The 25,270-nt window shown below is 35.9% G+C and overlaps 3 protein-coding genes across 3 annotated transcripts; 2 read left to right on the top strand and 1 right to left on the bottom strand.

Annotated features, from left to right (window-relative positions):
- The first annotated feature begins 1,831 nt into the window (after window positions 1-1,831).
- On the top strand, window positions 1,832-3,625 carry LOC124638335. The gene is made up of 4 exons (XM_047175276.1): window positions 1,832-2,255; window positions 2,351-2,546; window positions 2,736-2,894; window positions 3,151-3,625. Exons 1-4 carry the CDS (start codon window positions 1,899-1,901, stop codon window positions 3,408-3,410), a joined length of 972 nt encoding a protein of 323 aa, XP_047031232.1. The 5' UTR covers window positions 1,832-1,898; the 3' UTR covers window positions 3,411-3,625.
- Window positions 3,626-5,347: 1,722 nt separating this feature from the next.
- Window positions 5,348-7,792, top strand: LOC124638491. The gene is made up of 4 exons (XM_047175464.1): window positions 5,348-6,229; window positions 6,426-6,625; window positions 6,784-6,962; window positions 7,222-7,792. The coding sequence occupies exons 1-4, from the start codon at window positions 5,348-5,350 to the stop codon at window positions 7,482-7,484; spliced, it is 1,524 nt and encodes a 507-aa protein (XP_047031420.1). The 3' UTR covers window positions 7,485-7,792.
- A 2,104-nt stretch (window positions 7,793-9,896) lies between these two features.
- Window positions 9,897-24,859, bottom strand: LOC124638325 (putative glycerol kinase 5). The gene is made up of 11 exons (XM_047175262.1): window positions 23,605-24,859; window positions 23,367-23,460; window positions 21,919-22,088; window positions 21,641-21,730; window positions 18,175-18,289; window positions 17,647-17,849; window positions 16,385-16,616; window positions 15,219-15,313; window positions 11,920-12,083; window positions 11,097-11,230; window positions 9,897-10,826 (listed from the first exon to the last, which is right to left on the bottom strand). The coding sequence occupies exons 1-11, from the start codon at window positions 23,704-23,706 to the stop codon at window positions 10,573-10,575; spliced, it is 1,653 nt and encodes a 550-aa protein (XP_047031218.1). The 5' UTR covers window positions 23,707-24,859; the 3' UTR covers window positions 9,897-10,572.
- Between the last annotated feature and the right edge of the window lie 411 nt (window positions 24,860-25,270).

Below are 25,270 nucleotides of genomic sequence, written 5' to 3'. Positions count from 1 at the left end.
GTTTATTTTATATCACAATAATCTTATCAAATAGATAGGTATAGCACAAAAAAACTTCGATGGCAAAGAGCAAACTGTCCGTTGTTTTCCCCTAAGGGAAGTTGCTACTCATCCGAATGGTCTTCGACAACTTCCAAGATACTGTTAGACGGCAAAACAGGTACAAGAGGAACATCAGCGTCTTCTTTGAACAGGTACAAATGATAAGGGCTGTAGTCCATGTAGTCGTTCCCAATACGTATTTCTACCGTCGTCTTGAGGATCTCTGGGTGCAAATGCAGTCCATCCAAACTTCGCCCAGTACAAAACGCCAATAGAACAGAAAGTATGAACAATATGAAAAGATTAGCCATCCCCAACTGATTCGTGACAATGGCTTCGGAAACTAGAATAACGTTTATTTTATATATGGTGGTACGCTATTGATATATGGACGTGTTAATTTATAATTCTATACGGAGAGCAAACTCACGTGTTTCACACGAAGGCAAATGTTTGCTCATCCTATGGTGCAGTTGTAAAATCGGGAGGTAAATAGCATGATGAAACTTATTGAAAATACCTAAAAATAAATGCTCTGTTTAAATACATTTCGTTGATTAAGTTGGTTCTTCGTTGGAAGAAGAAGGAGGTGAAATCTGATTTTATCACTACCGACCGACTGGCGACTTGGAACACAAAGCGTTTTCCTTTTAGAACCGATGTCATTTGCTGATAAACAGTTATATTTTTTCAATAAAGAAATCTTCGATACACTGCGTACTGCCATGTCTACATATTTACCTAGCAAACCTTTCAGCCTGATTAATATTGCTCCATACTTACAGATGTCATCCACATAGTAATAGAAAAAGCTTTCAAGCTGCCTTTAGTTAAACCGATCTCAACGAGAATGGTTTTAGGTAACTTCTTTGACTTAACAGTCGTTTGTTTTTCTTCTAACAAAAATGAAGTTACTATTTATCCTTATTTTAACAACGTTATCAGCAATTTCAAGCAGCAAACCAGGAAAGAAGCTCGTACCATCTGTGGCGACAGACTGCCCTCTGATACCAATCACAAAACATTCTCAGACAATATTGTTTGATGTTGACGTTAATTCGGACCCAAGTATAAGAACGTGCATTCTGAAAAGTGTTTCTGAACAATCTGTACTGATTATAACTGACTATGATAGACGCCCCGAAGTGAATTTCACAAATAAGCGAATAATGACAAACGAATTTCCTAACGTGATTATAACGACTAGCCATTTATCTTTCAAGGCAGTACGGTGCAACAAGAGCCCTTTGCTAGAATTATTTATGAAATCTAATTGGTCCTGGCTATACATCATCGTAACTGGTGACAGCGTGTTCTCGTGCAAGAATGGCACTATGACATCAAAGCATTTCCGATTGCTAGAAAAGTTTATGAACACAATATGGCACCGGTTTGAAGTCATGCGAGTTGGGCTAGCATTCCCTATAGCTTGTAAACAAAAAATGATCATCTATCACAGGAAGAGACCATCAACTCAAAAATTATATGATAGGTCTATAAAGTTAATTAATGCTACCAGTTATAAAGACTTACTTGCAGCTATAAATTACAGCGGGACAGGCCTATGTGCACACTATCCCATAAAGGCAAACATATTTGAAAGATATCCTACGTCTATAACACAGTGTAAAAATTTACATTACTATGACATACATTTCAACTTAAACCTTACTTTTGGATACTGTGGCTTGGACGGAATGGTAATGCACGACTTGCTTACACATTTTAGATTTAATTTGTCTTCTCCTAAAAATGAAGATTGTAACATTTATGGTTTTGCTATTCCTGGGAATATAAGTGGGAGTCTGGGTTGCATAGTTCGCAATGAGCTGGATTTGTCTTTCAATTCAAGGTTTATGACTCTGTATTCAGATGAACACATTTACTACCTGCATTATATAACTACTGACAAGCTGTGTGCTCTAGTGAGGAAGACTGGTCTTGTACCACTTTGGCACGGCCCGTATAATGTATTCAGACCACCGTTGTGGTTTATAATCATGGGAGTGTTAGTATTAATAAGTGGTATCATGTGGGTGTATGCCATCATCAACAGAACAATTACCGGCCAAAAAGTGATGGCATACTGGTACTACCTGCTCATTGCTGTAATGACGACAATGATTGGATGCTCACCTATGAAGAATAGATCTATGATCATTATAAGGAGTGCATGTTTAAGTGGTTCCATATTATTTCTGGCTGTTTATCAGGTAATCCATGTTTGGCAGTTATAAAGAACTAGATCCATTTCGTGACTTCATAATTCGAAATAAAATCGAGGTTTTTGTATGTTGTATCCTTACAGGGTCACACAAGTCGAGTCTATACAACGCTGAAACATTTCGAAAGAATAAGTACCTTGGATGATCTTTACTCATTTGGCGCCATCTTATACACGACTCCCGGAATGCGACAATTCACGAGACAGTTGCAGCGTCCAGGAAACAAACTAGAAGAAGACTTTTTTAATAGATCTCGTTTGATACTCAACGAAAGAATTGGTAAGGTGCTAAAATTGAAGCTTTTCCATCTTAAGACTGATATGACGTAGAAGTGTAGACAATTAAATCTTGATCAAAATTATACATAACTTTCTTAACTACAATTTAGTATTTCCTCACAAAATTAAATAGTTTTAAAGCCAATAAGTACAACAAATATTAATCTTAATATTTAACCTACTGGCGCAGGAATTACTCTGGAAATTCCGAGGGCCACAACCCTGGATAGGAAATCAGACGCAGAGATGAAAATCCTCGAACACTTCTCCGATAGAGAGGGAAGACCACTTATCGATATAGTCGATGAATGTTTTATGACTTATTTCTTGTCCTACATTACACGATCAGGTAAAAATCCATTTTTTAATCCCAATCATAAAGACAAAATAACTAACAGTCAAAGAAAACGACATCACGAGACCTGGACCTAAAAACTCTTAAATCGAAAATCTGTCCCTATCTTCGTTCACATTCGCTTATATGCTTTGCTCTATCGGGACAGTGTTGGGAAAAGAAAGAGGCTGTTGACGATGATTGTTTTCTTAACCGACTTCCTAGAAAGGAGGAGGTTACCATTTCTGAATTTTGTTTTTTTTTTTTTCAGGATTCCCGTTCTTCGAGGAGATACAAATATTTACACAACGTCTTCTAGAAGCCGGTCTACCGACGAAGTACTACAAATGGACTCAACAAATGCTGAATATCCCAACATCATTGCCGGAAACCCGTAGTGAACCGCGGCCTTTCTCTAAAATTAAGTTGAAAGACCAACGTGTGGCATTTTTCGTACTATTTGCGGGCTCTGCTTTTTCTATTATTGTATTTGCTATTGAAATATTTAAAGGCCCTCCCGTAGAATTTTAGGACTCTCCCAAGTTTGAAATGTATGTGTACTCGCACTAGTAAGACATAAACTTAGAAGTAAAAATATTTGAGAGCACCGTGTATCTTAGACATAGTTTTGTCCTTTCAACATACTCCATTATTGATATTGTGAAAAAACATGTCACCTATAATTCGAAAGTAAATAATTTATGTACCTATGTGCTTCGATAATAAATATAAATGTGTGCTATGAAGTCATGTTGTTCAATCCTTCTCGATCAACCTTCTCAAACCTGGCTTTCCCTCCAGCTTCCGACTACCCCTGACAATTTACCAAGATATAAAAATGTGAACTGATACCCACAATTGAGAGTCGTGGTGGCCTAGTGGGTAAAGAACCAATCTCTCTAGAGTATGAGGGTGTGGGTTCGATTCCAGTTCAGGCAAGTACCAATGCAACTTTTCTAAGTTTGTATGTACTTTCTAAGTATATCTTTGACACCAATGGCTGATAAAAAAGGTGAAGAAAAACATCTTGAGGAAACCTGGACTATACATATAGCATGAAATCACCAACCCGCATTGAGCAAGCGTGGTGATTAATGCTTAATCCTTCTCCGTGTGAGAAGAGGCCTGTTCCCAGCAGTAGGACGATAATAAAAAGGCTGTAACAGTAACAGTTACCCACAATTTATCTTGCCTTACACGAAACATCTCGCTATGAAATAGTATCAGTATCTATTTCATACCATTCCAGCCTGTCAATACTAGAAATATAATGTCGAATCAATAAATGAACTTATCAGACATATGAACTTATCAGACCCTATCAGATCGGCTTTCAGTCTAATCGCCTTTAGCTTAGTATCCAAATACTTACTAAAGTGGAACCGAAACCAAGACCTCGTGCACTGCAGTAGTATGTGGCGAGTACATCTACCTACAACTACAAGACAGTCGTACATAAATAATATGGGCAAGTAGGAAAAGCAAGCTAGGTTAAGGTTTATCTCAGCCACGCTCAGAAAGACGCAAGCTTAGCTAGCAGGTAGGCATAGTCATCCATGACAGTAGTTTTCCAGTTTTGATAAAACCTAATATTGGCTCCTAACAGAAAGTAAGGGATATCGACCGGCACCTCTTTTTCACCATAAGGTAGGTACACATTTTTGATCAACTGTACCTAACTATTATTTGTAGGTACCTTCCCGTCTCATGCCACTGCCACGTGACTAAACTTATCATAAATCAATCCAAGCTGTGTATTATTGAAGCACCGTTCACAAAATTGTGATGGAATTATTTGCTAACAAATGATGTTATCATTACGTTTACCTTCACAACTACACATCATCATCAATAAATAAATCTTCATCGTTGATATTTTGTCAACTTAACGGCTTGACAGGTGAACTCATATCGTGATTTATGTCCATACTTAAATAAGTACCATGTTGATAATTATCACACACACGCTTCTATTAAGGAGTTTCTAGCACTCGTTAGTGAAAAATCGATCTAGAAGGATACTTGTGGTATTTTGACGGACAATGCACAGAATTAAGTCTTTTGTGTTCTTCGTTTGTATTGCAAGTTCAAACTGTGAACCTAGGACTAAGCTCACGCCAGCCGTGCTTCCGAGTTGTCCGCTTCTACCAGTTGAAAAGTATTCACAAACAGTAGTAATCGATATCAACACACATACTAACCCAGAGTTAAAAACATGTTTAGTAAAAACCTGTGGACATTCAGTTGTGATAATAAACGTCTGTGGCAAAAGATACACCATCAATATGGATATCGACAGAAAATCTATCAAAACAACCGACTACCCCAACATAATATTGATCACAAAACATTTTACAAAGAAGACGGCCGATTCAGGTCTATTAAAGTATGTTGTTAAGAGCCTTAATTGGTCTTTGTTATATTTTATCGTGACAGGACAACAGCAGTACCAATGTTTGAATGGCACAATGAGTACGAGTGATTTGGTGCTGTTGGACAATATCATGAACTCGATTTGGCACAAGTTTAAAATCATGCGCGTTATTGTAGCATTCCCTTATACCTGCGAAGATAAAATGCTAATTTACAACGGAAAGAGGCCATCAACCGACGGAGATTGTTTATACGATAGACCAGTAAAGTTAATAAATGCAACTAACAAAGAAGAATTACTTAAAGCCATAAGAAAAAGTGGGGAAAAGCTATCCGAAAACTATCCTATAAAGGCGAGCATATTCGAAAGATATCCTACATCTATCAAAGATTGTAGCAACTTACATTATTACGGGCATTTTAATTTAAGCCGATCGCATGGGTATTGTGGTCTGGAAGGAATTGTGATGAACGACTTGATCACACATTTTAATTTCAATTTATCTTTTCCTGAAAATGAAACTTGCAACACGTATGGTTTCGCCGTTCCCGGGAATCTTAGTGGAAGCTTGGGTTGCATCGCTCGAAACGAGTTAGATATATCGTTCAATTCGAGATTTATGACTCTGTATTCGGATGAGCACATTTATTATCTGCATTATGTGATTACAGATAAGTTATGTGCTTTTGTAAAAAGAACTGGTGTGATACCAATTTGGCACGGAGCGTTTAACGTTTACTCTCCACCGTCATGGATGTTTATCATAGGAGTGATAATGTTAATAAGCGTCATCATTTGGGGTAGTGCGATCATGAACAAGAGACTGACTGGTGTGAAGAACAAGTCATGCTGGTATTACCTTTATCACACGTTGACGATGACCATGACTGGAAGTTCTCCGATGAAGCAACGCACGCTGCTGCTGATGAGAGGCTCATGCCTGGCGGGATCAGTTTTGTTTCTTGCCGTATATCAGGTGAGCTGGTCAATTCACCGAATGTATCTATTCCAACTTATTGCAAAAAGTACAGTTCAGAAATCAATTAGTAGACCCATTTCGAGAAGTTATAAAGAAAGGACTCACTATACTTCTAAAGATAGCCTTTTAAGTAGGAATTCGTACTTAAAAGAGTGAGAGGTTCTCGAAATAACTTTCTTTGATTGTATTTTAGGGCCACATAAGCCGAGTATATACAACACTGCGACGTATAGAACAAATAAGTACTCTAGAAGAGCTGTATAGATCGGGTGCAACTCTATATACTTCTCCGTCATTTAGAGAACTTTCCAAACAGCTGCTGAATAAGAAAAACAAGTTACAAGTTGAATTCTTTAATCGGTCTCTATTAACACCTCATGAAACTCTTGGTAAGTATACCTTTAACATGCTTGAGATTTCTTTAAACTATCAATTTATAATTCAGGCATCCAAACTTAACTGGCAACACAAACTATACCACTCAGGATTGCCATATCAAAAAAAATGGTCGGTTATTTTGTTTACATCGAATAAGACACTTCTATATATAGAATACTATTTACTGTTCACCCAGGTATAATTCTGCAGCAGCCATTCGCCACTTCCCTGGAGAGGAAATCCGACGCTGAAATGGAGATCCTGACGAAGTACTCTAACGAACAAGGACCATTAATCGGCATGGTAGCGGAATGTCTACACAATTATTACTTGTCCTACATTGCCAGATCAGGTGGGTATTACTCCATGTTATATTAAGACTAGCCGTTTTCCCGCGGTTTCACTTGCGTTCCGTGGGAATAACTGCCGAAATTAGTGTGATAGTGTGATAAAAGGAGACATCCTACCAAAATACAACTGTCACAAAAAGCTCAAAGCATCGACCGTCTAGAAAAGTGTTTTATTTTGCAAATGACGTTTGAAGTTGTATGCACGCATACCTTAGATTAGATCCCATCCAAAAAGAAATTGACAAACATTTCCATCCTTAGGTTTCCCGTTCTTCGAAGACCTCCAAGTGTTCGCAGCACGCTTAAAAGAAGCTGGCTTGCCCGAAGCATACTACAGATGGACTCAAAAAATGCTTAATATACCCACTTCGATGCCCGAAGACCACAGCATACCGCGGTGTTTCCGTCCAATAAGGCTGAGAGACCAACGAGTACCTTTTGGCGTACTGTTTGTAGGTACAATTCTATCTCTTATCGTGTTTGCAGCTGAAATCAGGAAGGGTAAAAGTCGTAAAGTAAAATAAAATATAAACAATATACATAATAAAAAACAGACAAGTTACCTTTATTCCTAGATTCAGAAATCATGTTTTGCTACGCTTGGGTAGATATATAGGTATGTCTAGGAAAACAAACAACTTTTGGAAATCAGATTTAAGACTCCACGACCAGTTTTGCTAGTGTCAAAATGTTGATAAGGTCTTAGAATATTTAGTAATAGCATACTCGTATGTACCTACACCAACCAAAACTAAAAAACACTTTGACGCCTGAATAAAGAGTCAGACTATGTGTCATTTTGCCAATCTTAATAGTTTATTTTATTAATTTTATCAGCCATTGATATTGAAGCTAAAATTCTGATATAATTTTACCATTTTAGGTTTATTATCATACTATGAAAATTGTAGTTACAAATAAAAATTAATAAACTGATCGAACACTCTGTAGCTGAGTTTGAGTTATTGAAAAATCCTGCACTTCTCGTAGGTACCTTAAATGAATGTATGTACTTAAGTATGGAGAAAATTTTAATTGAAATCGAATGTAGTAATAAAAACACAAAAGTTCAGTATTTCATGGTATTTACTTTTGAAGTATTCTTTTTACAGTGTCATGTCAAACAAAATGATAATTATAATATTTCATCTAACCAACCCCCCCACAATGTAGGATTTCGATGTTTGCACAAGCGTAAGGAAATAATTCACTCACCAAGGGATACAAATTGCCTAATAAAAAATTATAAAACTTAATATAATGTACTGTCTTTTACAAATACAATTCACTAACTACATATAGGTCATATAAAATTATTATAATAATTACACTTAATCTACTTAGTAACCATTAAAATTTGATATTAAACACTAGAAGCCGTAACTTCAATAAAATGTCATGGAAGGGTAGAAAAAGATATTAAAATTTGATTTGATACAAAAAGCTAAACAATTAACATTAGGAACAATTAGCAGCTAGGAAATGACTGAAGTAACATTGTAATCTATAACTTAAACAACAAATATAATACATATCGCTCACCTAGCAGTATAATGGCACATTTACAAAAAAAGCGAAATTGGGTTTTTACGGCCTTAAGTGTTTAAAAGTGTATAATTTATAAAGTGGTAAAAAGGGCACGGCGTTAGTTGTTAAAACCATAAAATCAAGATAAATATAAAATGAAGTCATAACCTCGTTTCAAACGTTTGCAAAGTCTTTGACCCTCATTTCTGTAAAATAAGAAAAAAGTAGATGTGTCATTATACTGCTAGGTGAGCGATATTGTCTTTCTACGTCAACTTAATTTAAATGAGCAGGAATATCAATCACACAATCAAAGACTATATGCATACATCATCTTATAATGGTCATCATGTCATATTTTCTAAAATAAAGATTGACTCTGTTCTTAAATTTCTGTGTAAGGCAAAAGGCAAGATAGAAATAAGTATCAAGAATTAAAACCTGCAAAAATGTTTACCTACTAATTATAAATATTTCGTGCTGTATGTTTCCCGAGAAAAATATTTTATGTCAGACCCTTTGAAATGACCTAAACTTATTAATCTTTTTAAAATCCGTTTATTTTTAAGCCATACCCAAAAAAATATATAACATAATATTGTTTGTATAATTTCCAACTATCATATTGAACCGAATGAGGTGAAACTTAAAATACTGAATTTATTTTCTCATACCTTCCAATACATCAAATTATATCACAAATAATAACAGCTAGAACATAACACTCCAGTCTTACATTGAGCTTGAAACTACGTCTTTTACATTTTCTTACCATCCACCATAAACTTAGCAAAGAAAATTAATCTCATATTGACTACTAATAACATTGCACTGATTAAATCAAATGGTAATAAAAAGACTGGCAATGCTTTTCAACAGTTAATTATAAAAAAGGTTGATTATTTTGCCTCACAACCCGACCAGAGACATCTGTCTCTTTCCCTTCATCCCTCTCTCCCTTTTTCCTTTCATACTCTTACTGATAATGTGTTTAACAAACTAAATTCATTTTATTCTGTCATGGTATTATACTTAACCGTAGTACCTACATTCACTTTCATTACATTCACTCTATAATGGACTCTATCACACAGTAATAAAACAGGATTCACACTAACATAATTAATAGTAGTATCTTTTAACCAAACATGCATACGTCACTTTACACCAATCATCAACCTTTGAGCAGAAATATTGCACTTTTGTCTACGTTAAACGCCAATCACACAAAGACCTAAGCGTATCATAGTCGCGTATTTCATACATAATATTATTGTTATCTTAACATATAATAAATCTTTGATATAGCTTAACAGTATCTCAGTTTATCTAAATGTAACAGGCACTAAATTAAACTTCTCACAGCTATATTGAGTAGTTCACCATAATCACTGGTAAATTAGTTTACAATTAAAGTTTATTTGCTCTGTGGTTTATTTATCAAGTCTTATTCCGAAGGGCCGTTTTGCATACTGTCAAAATTATATAGGTCGACTCTGGCCGTTTTGGTGCAGTTGACAGTTGCTCTCAGTCTGTAAAAATATTCTGTCATCCACTGAAATCTGACAGCTGTCAACTGCACATAAGACGCGGTAGCACTAGGGCTGCCATCCGTCCGGGTTTCCCCGGATTTGTCCTCGTTTGGAGGCCGTCCGGGGGCCGTCCGGGCGGGCTTTCAAGAAGTGTCCGGGTTTTCCCCGGACACTTTTCATGTAAGGAAGTACCTTGATGTAAGGAATTTAAGTAAATGTTAATAGTAAATGGATTACAAATAAGGTATTATTTTGTTTAAAAAAATCGTACTCGTTCGGGGAAAAAATGCGATTTACGCCAAATGTCCGGGTTTTTTAAATGTTTATCCGGGTTTGGCGAAATTCAAGATGGCAGCCCTAGGTAGCACTAACTTTTTTTGACATCCAAATAGGTTCTATATCTGTGGTACCGATAAGTCTTATTCACCGCAGTACGTGTCTATGGTATTGTAAACTGGAACTCCTTGATGGAAGTCCTCCGTTTGAAAGGCCTGTATCACCTGCAGAGAGGCAAGCCCGCGGCGAATATCGCGAGCAGGCACAGAAGCCACCGCTATTTGGGTATACTGCCATTCTTCCTGCGACCGGCACTTACCTTAAAGCTATTCTGTGGCGTCACTGAATTACTACTAGAATCCGATATGACTTGAGACGAAGTGTCGCCATTATACCAACCACACATACGTTTGACGGCGTCCTGCCATCTTAAAAACGTAACCTCATACGCTTTCTTCATTTGAGGACGAGGGTTGAATACGCAGTCTATTTTTCGAAGTTTTTTCAGTTGGTCCTTTGATTTCCAAATACCTGGAAATTTAAGGTAATAATCAGTTGCAGATATAAAAACGAAATCAATTTCCTCGGATTACGTACAACACAAAAACTAAATTAACAGCAGCTGTAACTATTAGTAAAACCAAACAAAATTTTATTATCAGCTAAGTACGAGTTATGTATCCAAATGGCGATAAAAAGGGGTACTTAAAGCGATCGGACCATGAACTATAATACACTATTATCGCAGATTTTTGGTCCAATTTTCAATGCTGGCTTTTTTATCAAACAAATGCTCCTTACCTAATTTATATCCAACGATGTGGGCACAGCCTTGTGAAGACATCTCGACGTGCACGGGCCGCTCCACACGCAACCCTGTCAGGTCTGCCACTAACTGAGCTATGAAGTCGTTGTTCGATACACCACCGTCTAGTCTGGAATACAGTTAGTACACCTATTAAAATCTATAAGTTATGTAAGTATCTGCTATCAACCAATGACATGTATGACCATCCTGAAGCAAGTTTTCGTAAGCAAAAAAATACAATAAGATTTTACAAGAATTTTAGTTTTGTTAAAGATTTTTAAACAAATGGGTAATTCGTACATGTCCTTGATTGATAGTACAAACTCGATCGAAACTAGTCGAAAATCTGGCAAAATGCTAAAAGTTAGAGAGAATTTTATTCTCAAAAATTACTAAAACGAGTTCAATGGACCGATTTAGGCGTCAAAAGTTCTATACCGTAAATGGGGCTGACATTATTTTCTTATCAAGTTAAAATGGATGAAAAGAAAAGAAAGATATAGATTTCATCATCATCATCTCAGCCATAAGACGTCCGAAACGAGGAGATCCGTAGACGAACCAAAGTCACCGATATAGCGCACCGGATTAGCAAGTTGAAGTGGCAATGGGCAGGCCATATTGCTCGCAGACCAGATGGCAGATGGGGCCGGAAAGTGCTGGAGTGGAGTCCACGGACTAGCAAGCGCAGCGTAGGACGTCCACCAACGAGGTGGACAGACGACCTTATAAAGGTCGCCGGAAGACGCTGGATGCAGTATAGATTTATGGATGCATATTGTCAAAAAAGGTCAAAATTAGGTAAAAACTAAATACCTGATAGTATGGAACGCATAATTAGTCTCACTGAGTACACAGCTATACAACTGCGCGGTTCGGAAGGCGAGCGACTCCAACACGGCTCGGACGAGATGCGCCTTTGTTGTCGACGGCTTCATTCCTATGAACCCTGATGCTGCTGAGCCATCGTTGTATGGCGGCTGGAAATGTTAAGAAAAATATGTCATGCATTATTTACATACATACATTATTAATACCCGAAATCTATCTTTTTACAAATCAATTCCATCCAAAGGTTGTCTATTACACTATGTACAGCTGTTTCTCGCGATTTTCTTTATGCACCTAATAGAAAATATTTCCTTTACCCGGATAAAGCCTATGTCACCCGGGGATAGTGTAGCTTCCCAACAGTTATATTTTTTCAAATCAGTTCAATTTTGGAGCCTTTGAACTAATTTTGACACTTTATTTGTAACAATAGACCAACTGTCTGTTTCCCAAATATATTTTTATTCAGCACCACATATAGGTACCCTAACTATATACTCACAAATAGTTCGAGTTTAAACAGCAGATATTGTGACGGTGCCTATTCAGTTCAAATAAAAAACCTTGTATGTATCCTTCATACAATGCGGGTTTGCTAACGGATGTTGCGTACATATTTCACACCGACCTGTTTCTAGTTTTCTGCTTTTTATTTCTCTACTATAAGGGCAATAGCTCGGAGGTGTTTTTAACCGAATAGTTTTAATTAATATTTCGGAAATATTATGTACATATATTTTAATAATATTACTACACGCTTCCCACATAAAAAAAAATCTCATGGCCGATCCTTTGCAATCATGTCAGTTAAATCAGTGAGTACGAGTAACTAATCCGGCTATTCGAAGTAATTTACATTATAATGTGTAAACGGCCCGTAATTGCAACAAAACATAATAATAATAAGGCTTTTTTTATTATTTTATAGCTACGAGCTATTGACGTCAGGGCTACGTGATACATTATTGTAGAATATACCAAGGCAAAAAACAAACAAAAAGGCCAAGTGCGAGTCGGACGAAGAGCTCCGTACCATTATCTTTATATTGTAGGGAAATAACACATTTGCTGAATGGGTTGCCCTCTAAAATTATAGCGGCAACAATAGTACATCATCTGTGACAAACTATTGCGGATCAAGAAATATAGCCTTGTGACAGACGAACGGACACACTGACAGTCCAGCGAAGTCTCAGTAATAGTGTTTTGTTTTTCCCTTTGAACACTAAAAGTAGTGAAAAACTAACAACTCTAACAGAAACAAGTCTGTGGAACGTGTAATCTTACACAACATTAAACTAGCAATTAATTTGTGGAATAATAATAATGTATTCACATTAAATAAATTCTCATAACTTGGGAGCACTTCAGTTCACACGAGACAAAGAAGTACATAATTATGAAATTAATGACATACCTACACCTACATTTATGTATAATTGTAATGTTACTTCTTCATTATACTTATATTTTTTTGGAGATTGTGTCGGTTCGTTTTTCGAGACCATGAAATTATTATGGACTAGCTTCCGCCCGCGGCTTCTCCCGCGTAGAGTTCGGTTATATCGCGTTTCCAAGAGAATTCTTCAAAAGTCCGCGATAAAAACTATCCTATGTTTTTCTGAAGATCAACTCTATCTCTGTACCAAATTTTATTAAAATCATTTCGGTGGTTTAGACAGACACTTTCTTAGTGCACTTCAATGAAGCATAAAGTTGTTTGGGAGCCCATGTTTCACCATCACCATTCCTGAAGAATAAATTTCACGTTTTAAGAGCTTTTGTACATAAAAAATATGTCAAAAACCGCCATATTTACCTCATGTACTTAGAAGTTAACTAATGATTGAAAACTTGGCCCTTATTGAAACACAATTACAAGTATAAATACAATGATCTCCACGTTAACTCCACGTTAACATTCGACAAGCGACGACCTTGTTTGACCTTTTGCCAACCCATGGCGGATAATTAAGTTAGGATACTAATTTGTTTATTGACGTCCTAACCTTGTTTACCTACTTATGCAAATAATCCGGTCCGAGCCTTCCTTATTATAATGTTTTTTTTTTGCTCAATTTAAGGAAGTGCGAACTAAGACATTCCGAATTTATTTTTAGATTTTACGTAGCAAAAAATATTCATAAATCTTTTTAAAATAACTTAGTCGAAACTAAAGGTTAATTTATTAAGCAGATTTTTTAAATGTTACCGTATAAATAAACCGTGGGAAATGAACCGTGGGGGTAACCTTACCGTATAATTAACCGTGTAAATATTACCGTAGAGATAAAAATCGGAATGCAACTCAGTTTTATGGATTTCGTGGTTATTGTTGAAACAATGGATGAATTTATCAACACTATATTGCAAATGTACACGTGCATATTGTTTTTAATACTTATACAAGAAAACGCAAATATAATACAAGCCGCATTTACCGAATACTCGTTCAACATACAAAAAAAACAATTAAATACACGACGATGTAGTTACGACTTATGTATTTGCAAATACTAGGTAATTCCTATCAAAACAAATATAAACTTTGTTAAGGCCTATCGAAATTTCTGTTTCTTTCACCATGACTAGTAGCTTCATTCCTTACATAGTAACACCTCTAAATCCGAGTAAGGACATAAGAGAAATTCGATGCCAAAAAATCCTTTATTTCTTTGAGCTAAGGATCACCTTCCATCATATGGGCCGTATTATTGAACAATCGATTACTCAATAAATCGTCACACTTACTCGATACCGTGAAAGTGTTGCATACTTTCACACTCACTTTCGGGTCAGGGCTGTGAAACCCGTTCAGTGCATTGTGTTATAATGAAACTGGTAGCAAACTGGTTATAAGTGGAATATAAAGCGACGAGCCTACTGCAAAATTGGGTTAACCCTTTCAAGTATTAAGGTGTCTTTTTATTTACTTATTTATTTAAAGAATCGTGGCAATCAATTCCCGAATTATCAGATACTTTCAGATCTTGTTTGCTTCTCATTGGGACTAAAATAGGTTGATCCAATAGTGCATATAATATATGTATTCCATCATGGATGAACGGAATCACCCATATCAGGCTGTCTCTGCCTAAAAGCGAACTATGTTCCTTCCTCCGATATTTGTGTCCCAAAGCCAAAATTCATAGTAAGCAGTTTAAAAAAAAAAAAACAGACTTTTATGTTGTCGAGGAACTTGGGCTTTAGCAGTACTGTAATGTCGTAATGCTTGGTATATATTTAGGTGTACTGTAATATGGTAATGTATGGTATATATTTACCCCCAGCCCACTGAATGCTGGTATGAAGTATACTCCGTCAGTGTCCTGAACTGAATGCGCTATGTCGGCTGTGTCCTCAGGATTGTCGAAGAGTCCTAGAAAAAATATTATTTATTTTTAGAATTATATTTTTTATAAATGGGTTATTTAGTGAATTTGGCCTGAAGATCGGTGTTTTATATAAATAACTAATTATGACATGCATCGAATGAAAGATCGGTCGTGTTATAATGCCTATCCAACGCTCGTTAATATTTTTCTATGATGCGAATCAAGTTTTAGTGGCATTGAATAATTAGTTATGTAACTAAAAAAGTTTGTCTATAATTATACAATTTGACTAAAATGCAGTGTCTGGTATGATTTTGGTGTCACATTTATCGGGTATTATTTTAATAAAAAAAGTATAATACTAGATTTTCAAAATACTTTTTTATTTGAGCATGTATGTATTTGCATTATAGATGACCTTCATAAAGGTATCGTATTTTTATGATACACCAAACAATAAAGTTTAAGTAGGTATGTAATTACATAATGATATTTTATATTCCAAAGTGCAAATATAATTTACCAGCACATTTTTATTTATTTTTGTTAAAACTCTGTGTATTTTTTGTAGAGCCTTTTGTATTTAGATAGGCCATTGTTCGTGCCTAAATAGCAGTATATCTAACCATAAATTAATAAATAAACGTCAGACTGGAAAGTCACGACATTAAATAAAAATTAATTCACAGGACCGTTAAAACCTCCTTGGATTAATATTACAACTAGCTACACGCAAATGTCACAATTATAATGCCAACTGTCGGCTATTTTCCCTAGGTAGATCAGTCAGCTGCGCAGGATATATTATAGTGCAGAAGCATTTGCGCAGAAACAGGTGTACCATCTATTTCCTCAATCTCATAGACCGTTGGGACGGAAATCCATTACAACTGAAAAGAAGTAAGGCACTGGACAAACATTTATGTGCTCTCTGAAGCCTTAAATCGGCATCGAAATAAATGTGTGTATCGGGGCGCCTTTATGCGCCGATTAATTCTTTCCCTATAGTAAACTCACCAATCTTAAGTAAGTATTAGACACACCAGCCTATCTAAGTTACCATGGTAATATCAGATTCTGTGTATTAAGATAAAAAAAAAACTCGAAATATTCACCTAAATTCTGCGCCCACTTGATAATCGAAGCGGTATCATTATTCGCTCCTTCTGCGGAGAACACAAGTTCTTCTCCAAGCTTCCAGCCGACGATGGGGTATAGCCCCGACACGCTGGCATGGGGTTCCGTCCCCGTGTTTATGTTGAAGAACGTCCCAGTACCCATGGTGAGTTTCACGTCACCGATGTCGAAGCAACATGAACCCCACATTGAGGCTGTTTGGTCTGCCATCTGAGAAATTTTGGATTATTTTAAAGATTTATTTTTTTAGAACATAGGTACTCATCTCTAGTCTCCTTCTATCTTGTATCATAAGCTTTGATAGAAACCTGAAGCTCTAAATATTTAACGACTTGTTTGAGACTATTCTCATCACCTTTTCAGAATACTAGGTACTCGTAATATGTTGGAATATTAATTTATTGCTAGTAATGTTGTCTGATACAACATTCTACAAAAAACGACATAATATGTATATTTGCCCTCAGAAAGCAGGATTTTCCGTGTTCACTAAAGTTAGAATAACATTATTAGAGAACACGGACAATCCTATGTAAGTGAAAAAAAAAAATTGCGTACAATTTTAAAAGTTTTACAACCCTCAAACTTTTCGAGTCATCGTCAAAGTCATCAAACTTTGACAGTACAACATTTATAAACAGTCGACCACCTTGAAAAGTCAAGGGTTTGATCTTCCTTATACCGATTTGTTTGCATACAAATCGAATGATTATAAGAAAAACGCCAATATTTACGTACCTACAGTTAATGTTCAAATATTATACGCACTGGCCATGAACGCAGTAAAGTCGATAACTTGATAATTTTCAATTAATATTCTACATGTTAATATACATTCGGAATGCAGATAAAAACTGTCTGGACTTTGTTATTGTTTACGGACTTCGATATCGAAACTTTACCGAATATCGAAGGAAACTATGAACCTAGCTAGGTATCTTTATTAGAGCAAAGACCAGAATACACACGTCTATAGGGTTTTCCAAAATTCTAAATCAAGTATATCAGGTTCACAACAGTCTATTTTTAATATCAAAGTTTTCTTAAAGTAGCAACTGATATAATAAAAAAGTGATTATGTTGTATTTTTTTATGATCTTTTCCGTTTTTAACCTGTTTGCTATTCAAGACCATTTACAAATGAAGACCATAAAATATGAGGAAAAGGCCAATTAAAAATTAAACCTTATACTGCGTTGTGTTGCGACGAAGACAAAACAAAGCATAAAGCAATACTCACACAACTAAGGATGCGTATCGGATGTCCCCATATCGATGGCAAAGTACTAGTGAAGTGATCACCCGCGGTATCGACAACTTCTGGCAGCGCTGCTCTGGGTATCTTCAACATAGTCATGGCCCAGCCTGCCCATTGCATCGTGAATGGGTCATAGAAACCAGTGGCTGAAGCTGATGACACATCCGTCATGTGAACTTTCCCACCTGTAGGATAATCGTTCGATACAAGCTTATCGATATCAGAGGGCTTGGTTTGAGGTAATTATAGCCGTACAGCGATTATCGGGAATTCATTCGTTTTTAATGGGTCTTTATGGATAACTAATGAAATCATCAATTTAATTATTTAGCGGGCTCTTTATGTATCATACAATAAAATGTAGAATTAAATGCAACCTTTTCACGACTGATCGTAACATCGATTACGTTTCGGAAAATCAGCTTAGGTTAATGAAAAGATAAGATACTTGCTAAGATCTTAGTAACTCGAGGTGGTTGCGTGCAACCACTTGTAACAACATATAATTACCTGTCAACTTATATAATAACCATGTGTCCAAGGTACCGAATAGTGCATCATCATCTTGTACCGCAGTCTTGAACGCCGGCACGTTTTGGAACGCCCAATACAATCTCAAGCATGTCTGCAAAAACATTGTTAGGATTGGCGAGACATAGGCATACTCGTCACCACTTAGATAGCTTAGTGATATATGTAACATGTCAACAACATTACATGTGGTTCGATTTGTTTATAAGTTTTTGTATTGGTATTTTCTTAAAGAGGACAGCGACATATTTTATACATAAGTACCTACTCGCAGATAGAATGATGATCTTATTTCTTACGAGATAAATGAACATTTCGTATAAATAATTGTTGTGTTCCATCATTTATACAGCAAATCTTCTATGCAATCTATGACGGAGGTGGCGGGCAGTGGATGCAGGTTGGCCAAAAGCGCTCATTGAGGGAGGACTATGTTCAGCAATTAACAGGGACAGGCTGACATCAATGAGTGATACAGAAGTCAACCAGAATTGAGTTTTTGGCAGCTAGAATAAAAAAAACCAGGAAGATTTCCTAAAAAAAATTGTTAAGACCTTCCTTCATAGTGACTTTCTTAATTAGTACCTAGGTAGGTGATAATTGTCGAGTGCATCTAATAACGTCTTTAGCGCCATCGGCATTTAGTGCGCCGGCCGCCCACGGCTGTCGACGGACGCGAGTTGAAAAGGTCAAAGATCGCACCACTGCATATTTGACTTCTATTTATAGCTTCACTAACTGCTTCCCGCGGTTTCGCCCACGTCCCGGGGGACGCTTTAATGGCCTCTAGGGGACCTAACTCAATACACGTCACGTCATCCTATCAAACGGTTTGACCGTTTTAAGTTTGAAGCACAGTAAATACTGTTGTATTAGAAAGGATTTTTTGGTTGAAATAATTCACGATACTGAATATTCAATATGTACGTGCAAATAAAAATGCAAATCATAGACGTTGGACATATTTTTTTTTTCTTTTACCTAACTCATTTGAAAACAATTGAACTCCAAATCAATTTGTTGTAATTTGCATTTCTGTCTTTTAATTTATTATGGAGTGAGAGTTCTTGGCTATTGGCAGTTTTTACGTGATTCAATGACTTACGAAGGCTCTTTTATCCTTGTTCAAAAACTTTCAGGTTTGTTGTTTGTAAAAATTTAAGGGGAGATTTGGTTAATGCAGTACTTAATAGCATCTACTGCTTTTGTTTCCTAACTGGGCAACTTCACAGCTTCTTATCTTCTCAATTACATGCCCTCAATTTACTGCGTAGGTATTGTTTAATAATAATACAGTCTAGTTTATTAATAGCCAGTTACAGTGTAAATAAAAGAAAGCAATATAAACAATGTAGCAGCACGCTTCCGACAAGAATCGCGGCTAATATTAGATCAGTGCTCATGGACTGCCAGGACACTCGTTGATAATTCAAGCGAGGGAACTCGACAACTGAATATGTAAAATACCTCGTATTTGGGCTTATATGATTTGTATTGATGAGAACTTTCCACTTATATGGATAGTGACAACTATTCGTATCACTAAAAAGTTGTAAATAAAAAACTTTTTTACAAAAAAATTAAATCGACTTCCAAAAAACACTAAAAAGCAAAAAAAATAAACTTATTTTAGGTGCATCGGCCTAGAAGGAAAGTCGATTTAATTTTTTTGTAAAAAAGTTTTTTGTTGATTTAGTCTTTTTGCTAATTTTGAATATTAGATATTCGATTATATTTTATTGTTGTGACTTTGACTTGTAGGGTAATAACATATCAGAAAATTAATTATGTGATAAGTGCAAAACATAAATTATTTTTTATGACAGGTATCGAATGAGTTACGTCAAAAAACTGACCGAGATCAAGTTCCTGCAAATAGTTAGGTCATACAAATATTAGCTCGCGGCACTAAATCACTCGCTCCACTAACTGCCGTCACCCATTAAGAAAATGATGATAAATGGTTGTCCTCTTTCGTCGCTAGGGAACTTTGGCCAGTGGCCACAGTTGGCCATTTATATCACCTACATCGATCGGAGATTTACAGTTCATGTCAAATAACTTTGCCGTGTTTTCTCACGCTTGACCAGAAGTGTTTTTTTCATACATTTTGACTGTTGCGAAGTCGCTAGTAGCCATCTTTGAAGCGTCAAACTTAGTTGACGAGAGCTATAAATCGCTCTATGAAAGCCCTATTTTAAAACAGTGTATCTGTTACGCGTATTTACAACTAGGGATATTAAAGTTCGACCTTCCATAAGAAAATAAAAATTAAATCATAAAGTCTATGCTTACTTGCTCTGCAATTTTTCCGTAAAAATATGGTTACCTGACTAAATAATTTAAATGGCATGAAAAATACATCATTTCAGGAAATCTTCGCAACTTGATTGTAAACTTTTCTATTTTTATTGCAAGGAATAAAAATATGGAAGTATAGTAGCATTGAATAATCGTCGACTGATAGAAAATGCCTTGTGGCATAAATAAATAAATAAATAAAAAATCGGTAAAAAAACTTTTAAGTTAAACGGTTTTATCTTATGTGCACTGAAAACTAGAAAATAAAAAAAAAACTGTTACTTACCTTAAACCTACGTAGGTGGTCCCGGTCATATTAGACTAAAATAAAAACGTGGGGCCCTCTGAAATCCTACCTGAAAGCATATCTTAGATCGTGAGCTCGGCGTTCGCTGGTGAAGCCGCTACGGCTGATTATTGATTGTCAAAATCTCCAGTTACGATTATAGTAAGTCGATGCAATCCACACCTATTATACCTCTAGAAGAAAGTATTACAGCAATAGTTAGGTAATAGGCCCCACGTTTTTATTTTAGTCTAATATGACCGGGACCACCTACGTAGGTTTAAGGTAAGTAACAGTTTTTTTTTATTTTCTAGTTTTCAGTGCACACAAGATAAAACCGTTTAACTTAAAAGTTTTTTTACCGATTTTTTATTTTCTAGTTTTTAGTATTTAATGAAAATACCGAATATTCCTCATTCTATATATGGGTCAGCAGCGGTGAGGGAGTGCCAAACTCTTACTGACTAAAAAACCGTTGTGTTTCGTCGTAGGCCTTTTATATACCAAGACCACGGTAACTCTTTCGAACAATCCCCCAGCCCAGGCAGGCCTTGGCCTTGTTGGGCCCCGCTGGGGTTGCTGACAGTATTCTACTTGACTAGCCCTTTCATTTGATACCCATATTGAGGGGGTTGTGGAAAAAATATGTAATCCGCCATTTTGTACCGGCGGCCATCTTGGATTTACAATGTTATTGATATTACTATATTGTATTGTCATCGGAATTCAAGGTGTGTACCAAATTTCAGATCAATCTGACAACAGGAAGATACTTAAATTTGAATTACTAAATTTGACCCAAGAAAGAATAAAACAAACAGGGTGAGCTAAATAAAACCGTTTAATAAAAAAACTTACCTGAGTGTTCATAAATTTAAATACACTTCCTGCTTTAAATCTTTTGCTCCTAAGGATAAGATACAATATGTAGGCACTTGCTTTGAACAGCTGAAACAAAATATTTGAATTAAGAACTTTTTTTTCAACCTTTGTACCAAATGAACATTTGTACAGTCAACTTCAGGTCAGTGGTAACAGTTTTATAGGAAAATCATACTTATTACTATTGAGTTAAGGTGCATGACAGTTACCACTGATGTGCAGTCTACTGTACCGGATTTTTGCCTCAACTGTACCTTCCATATATAAGAATTGTTCCACTGTCTGACTAGTTTGTCTGCTCTAAGATCCTTCCAGGTTATAAACTTGTGGAATGGCTTTCCAGTTTTACGGGACCAGTTGATAAATGTGCCTCTCTGTGTTGATATGCCCATCGCTGTCATCTGGCCAGCTGTGAGGTTTGCATCTGTGAACAAAATTTTATATAAGAGAAAAATATAGCAAAGGTTTTACCACAACTTACTAAAGCTAGCATAAAATCAGAAGTTTTTATAAAAACACAAAAGCAAAGATTTCTAATGTACTTAATTAATTTATTCAAAAGCTTTCGAAAAACTGGGGTATTTATTTTGATTTGAACAACGTTTTATTTGTTTAAATAGATGATTTTGGAAACTAACTTTACTTTCTACCTACTTGCCAAAAATGAGAGTTTGAGAGAGAAAGTTGTTTTTGTTTTTTGTTACTTAATAACTTTTTTTTATATGAATATCATTTTTTATCCAAACCCAATTTTATTTTTTATTGTTGATCAATTTTAGGAGTAATTAGACATTAGTATGCATTTTTTTTAAACATGTCATTCCAATTAGCATGACAAATTCTGTAATTAACTTTTTAAAAAATCTTATGTCAAACAAGAAATATTCAACAAGTATGTTTGTTCACAACTTATAAGTATGCATTAATTGATATGTTATCTTATCACAAATTTTCGAAACCAGCACAATTAGTATATTATGAGATAATCACTCAGAAATGGGACAAACAACTATTATGCCCAACTATCAATAAAAAATAGAAAAAAAACCGGCCAAGTGCGAGTCGGACTCGTGCACGAAGGGTTCCGTAAATTACAGTTAAATCAACCTATCTCAAAAACTATAAGAGATACTTTGATCAAACCAAAAATCGTTGAAAGAGTTAATTAGCATGCATCACCTCTATTTTTTTTAGAATTTTATACCCCGTAGTTATAAAAATAGAGGGGGGGGGACATACTTTTTACGACTTTGAGAGCTGATATCTCAAAAACCGTTCACTTTAAGAAAAATGTTTTTTAGAAAACTTTATATCATTTTAAAAGACCTTTCCATTGATACCCCACACGGGTATGTACATCGAAAAAAAAAATTTCATCCCTCAGTTACATGTATGGGGGGCCCCACCCCCAATTCTTTTTTTTACTATTTAGTGTCATATTTTTGTAGCGGTTCATACAACACATATTCCCATCAAATTTCATCACTGTAGTACTTATAGTTTCCGAGTAAATCGGCTGTGACAGACGGACAGACGGACAGACGGACAGACGGACATGACGAAACTATAAGGGTTCCGTTTTTGCCATTTTGGCTACGGAACCCTAACAAGGGCTTCATTATTTTGGAAGCAGTTACAGCATAATATACTCATTTTATGTTTTTCTATTTTTTTTATAAGTAAGGTACATGAAATAACTCACCTTTTAAAGATTTTTGTACCACATTGACTACAGAGGTCCATAGCTCATCAGGATCTATTTCAACGAAGCCAGGGTGTGGATAATGCAATACCACCTTTATTGTAATGAAAAAAAATACAATCAACAGTTTAACACTTGAATTTAAAAACTGCTTGCCACATTTAAATGCACAAACTCAATAGCATAAAGTATTATGTACACCTTCAAGAATTGTTTAAATTTTGTTAAATTTAAGTACCTGATCAACTGCTTTCCCAACTGTTTCAGCTCTTGAATTATAAATAAAAGAGCGAATAGTACTGGTGCCTATGTCTAAAGTTAAAATATATTTTTCTTCCATGTTTTTTATCTACACTGAATTTTCACCAAACTATTTTACTGGAGATAGCTTAAATGAATAATAGCGCGTCGTGTTCGGCCGCACTCATTTCTCTTTGATAAAATACAATACAATACGTAGTATGTGTAGTTAGATTGGACACACAATACAATTTAAATTTACTTTGAAATTGAAATACAGGTTTCAGTCGGTCAATTTCTGTCAGCTGACTGTCATTGGTGATTATTATGTCTCAATGCCATTGCATTGTCAACGTCGACTTACAACAACTGTCACTGAACGTTTTATTTTTACGCAGAATACTTTGAGTGAAAAGCTTCAAGAGCAACATCGCTTGGTATCTATCACCCTATTTTTTGCGCTGATTGTAATTATTTAAACAACCAAATAATAACAAAGCAATAGTCATCAAACCCATTTCAAGTGAAAGCTCTTTCTTTTTTCTTTTTACACCATGCAACTTGTTTTATACCCGAACAAGCTTTACATAATGATTGCAATGTTAAGAATTTATAGAAGAAGTTTCCTTTTTTTGGTTTTATACAAAACGCTGAATTTATTATACAATTAAAACTTTGGTAGCTAATAATACTTAACTGTTCAAAAATCATACATTGTTTACTTTGCAAATTACTTTGTCTTACAAGTTTTAAGAAAAATGTACCAAAATGTACAGAAATGTAACAAACTTTTCTTTAATTTGGTAACAAGCGGTCAAAACGTCAACCTGTCTTAATATTATAGTGGAAAGCAATTAATTGGTTATGCTATTTATACGAGGTAATTTCATCATTATCAATTTATTTTCCAGTTACACGAGTTACACACATTCGCTTTGCATGATATTTTGTTATGTTCAAAATCCGTGTTGATGCGAATATTCGATCATCACTAGTTTGTAAAAAAATCACTAGTACTTTAAAAACTCTACAGAGTTTTCTTATCAAAAACAACGCTATAAAATTCACAGTCATACATTTTACAAAGGGAATACTGTACAACACATCAAAAAAACGCACTGAAATAAAAAGCAGCTAAGTATCGATGTAAATAATGACAACATTAATATTAATTGAGCCATGATCTTATTATAGGGAAATATTAAAACTAAGTATCAAAATATTCATCCGCATCGCTGTCAGCTGGGATCGTGCCCAAAAGGCTGGCTGCATTGCCACGCTGGATGGCAATGCATATCCTTTGACCGAAGTATAGGCCAGCCCTTTGGTCACGAGTGGACTCCACTAATCGCTTACTAATTTCTCGAAAGAGTCTGTGGGCACTTGGGCCCCATGGTCCCAGGATTTCAACCCCAAACGGCTCAAAAATGCAATTGCCGGTGAGGTTTACATATTTGTGCCGCTTGAGGTTTTCCGCGGCTGCAGCAGCTGCACCGACACAGCTCGCCGTACTGGGAAGGTGGGAAGGTGCAAGGGTGTCGACGCAGGTTGCGTCCCACACCAAAGACCTTCCCATCTTCCAAGGCATTATAGACATCCCGTCTGGTCTCTTGCCATCGTCGCGTGCCAGGCCTCTGGGTTCTAAAATGGCTGGCACTCCGGCG

Source organism: Helicoverpa zea, chromosome 17 (genome assembly GCF_022581195.2).
Source record: "Helicoverpa zea isolate HzStark_Cry1AcR chromosome 17, ilHelZeax1.1, whole genome shotgun sequence".
NCBI lineage: Eukaryota > Metazoa > Arthropoda > Insecta > Lepidoptera > Noctuidae > Helicoverpa > Helicoverpa zea.
Note: the sequence above shows the minus strand (reverse complement) of the source record. Positions and strands in the feature narration are given on the sequence as shown.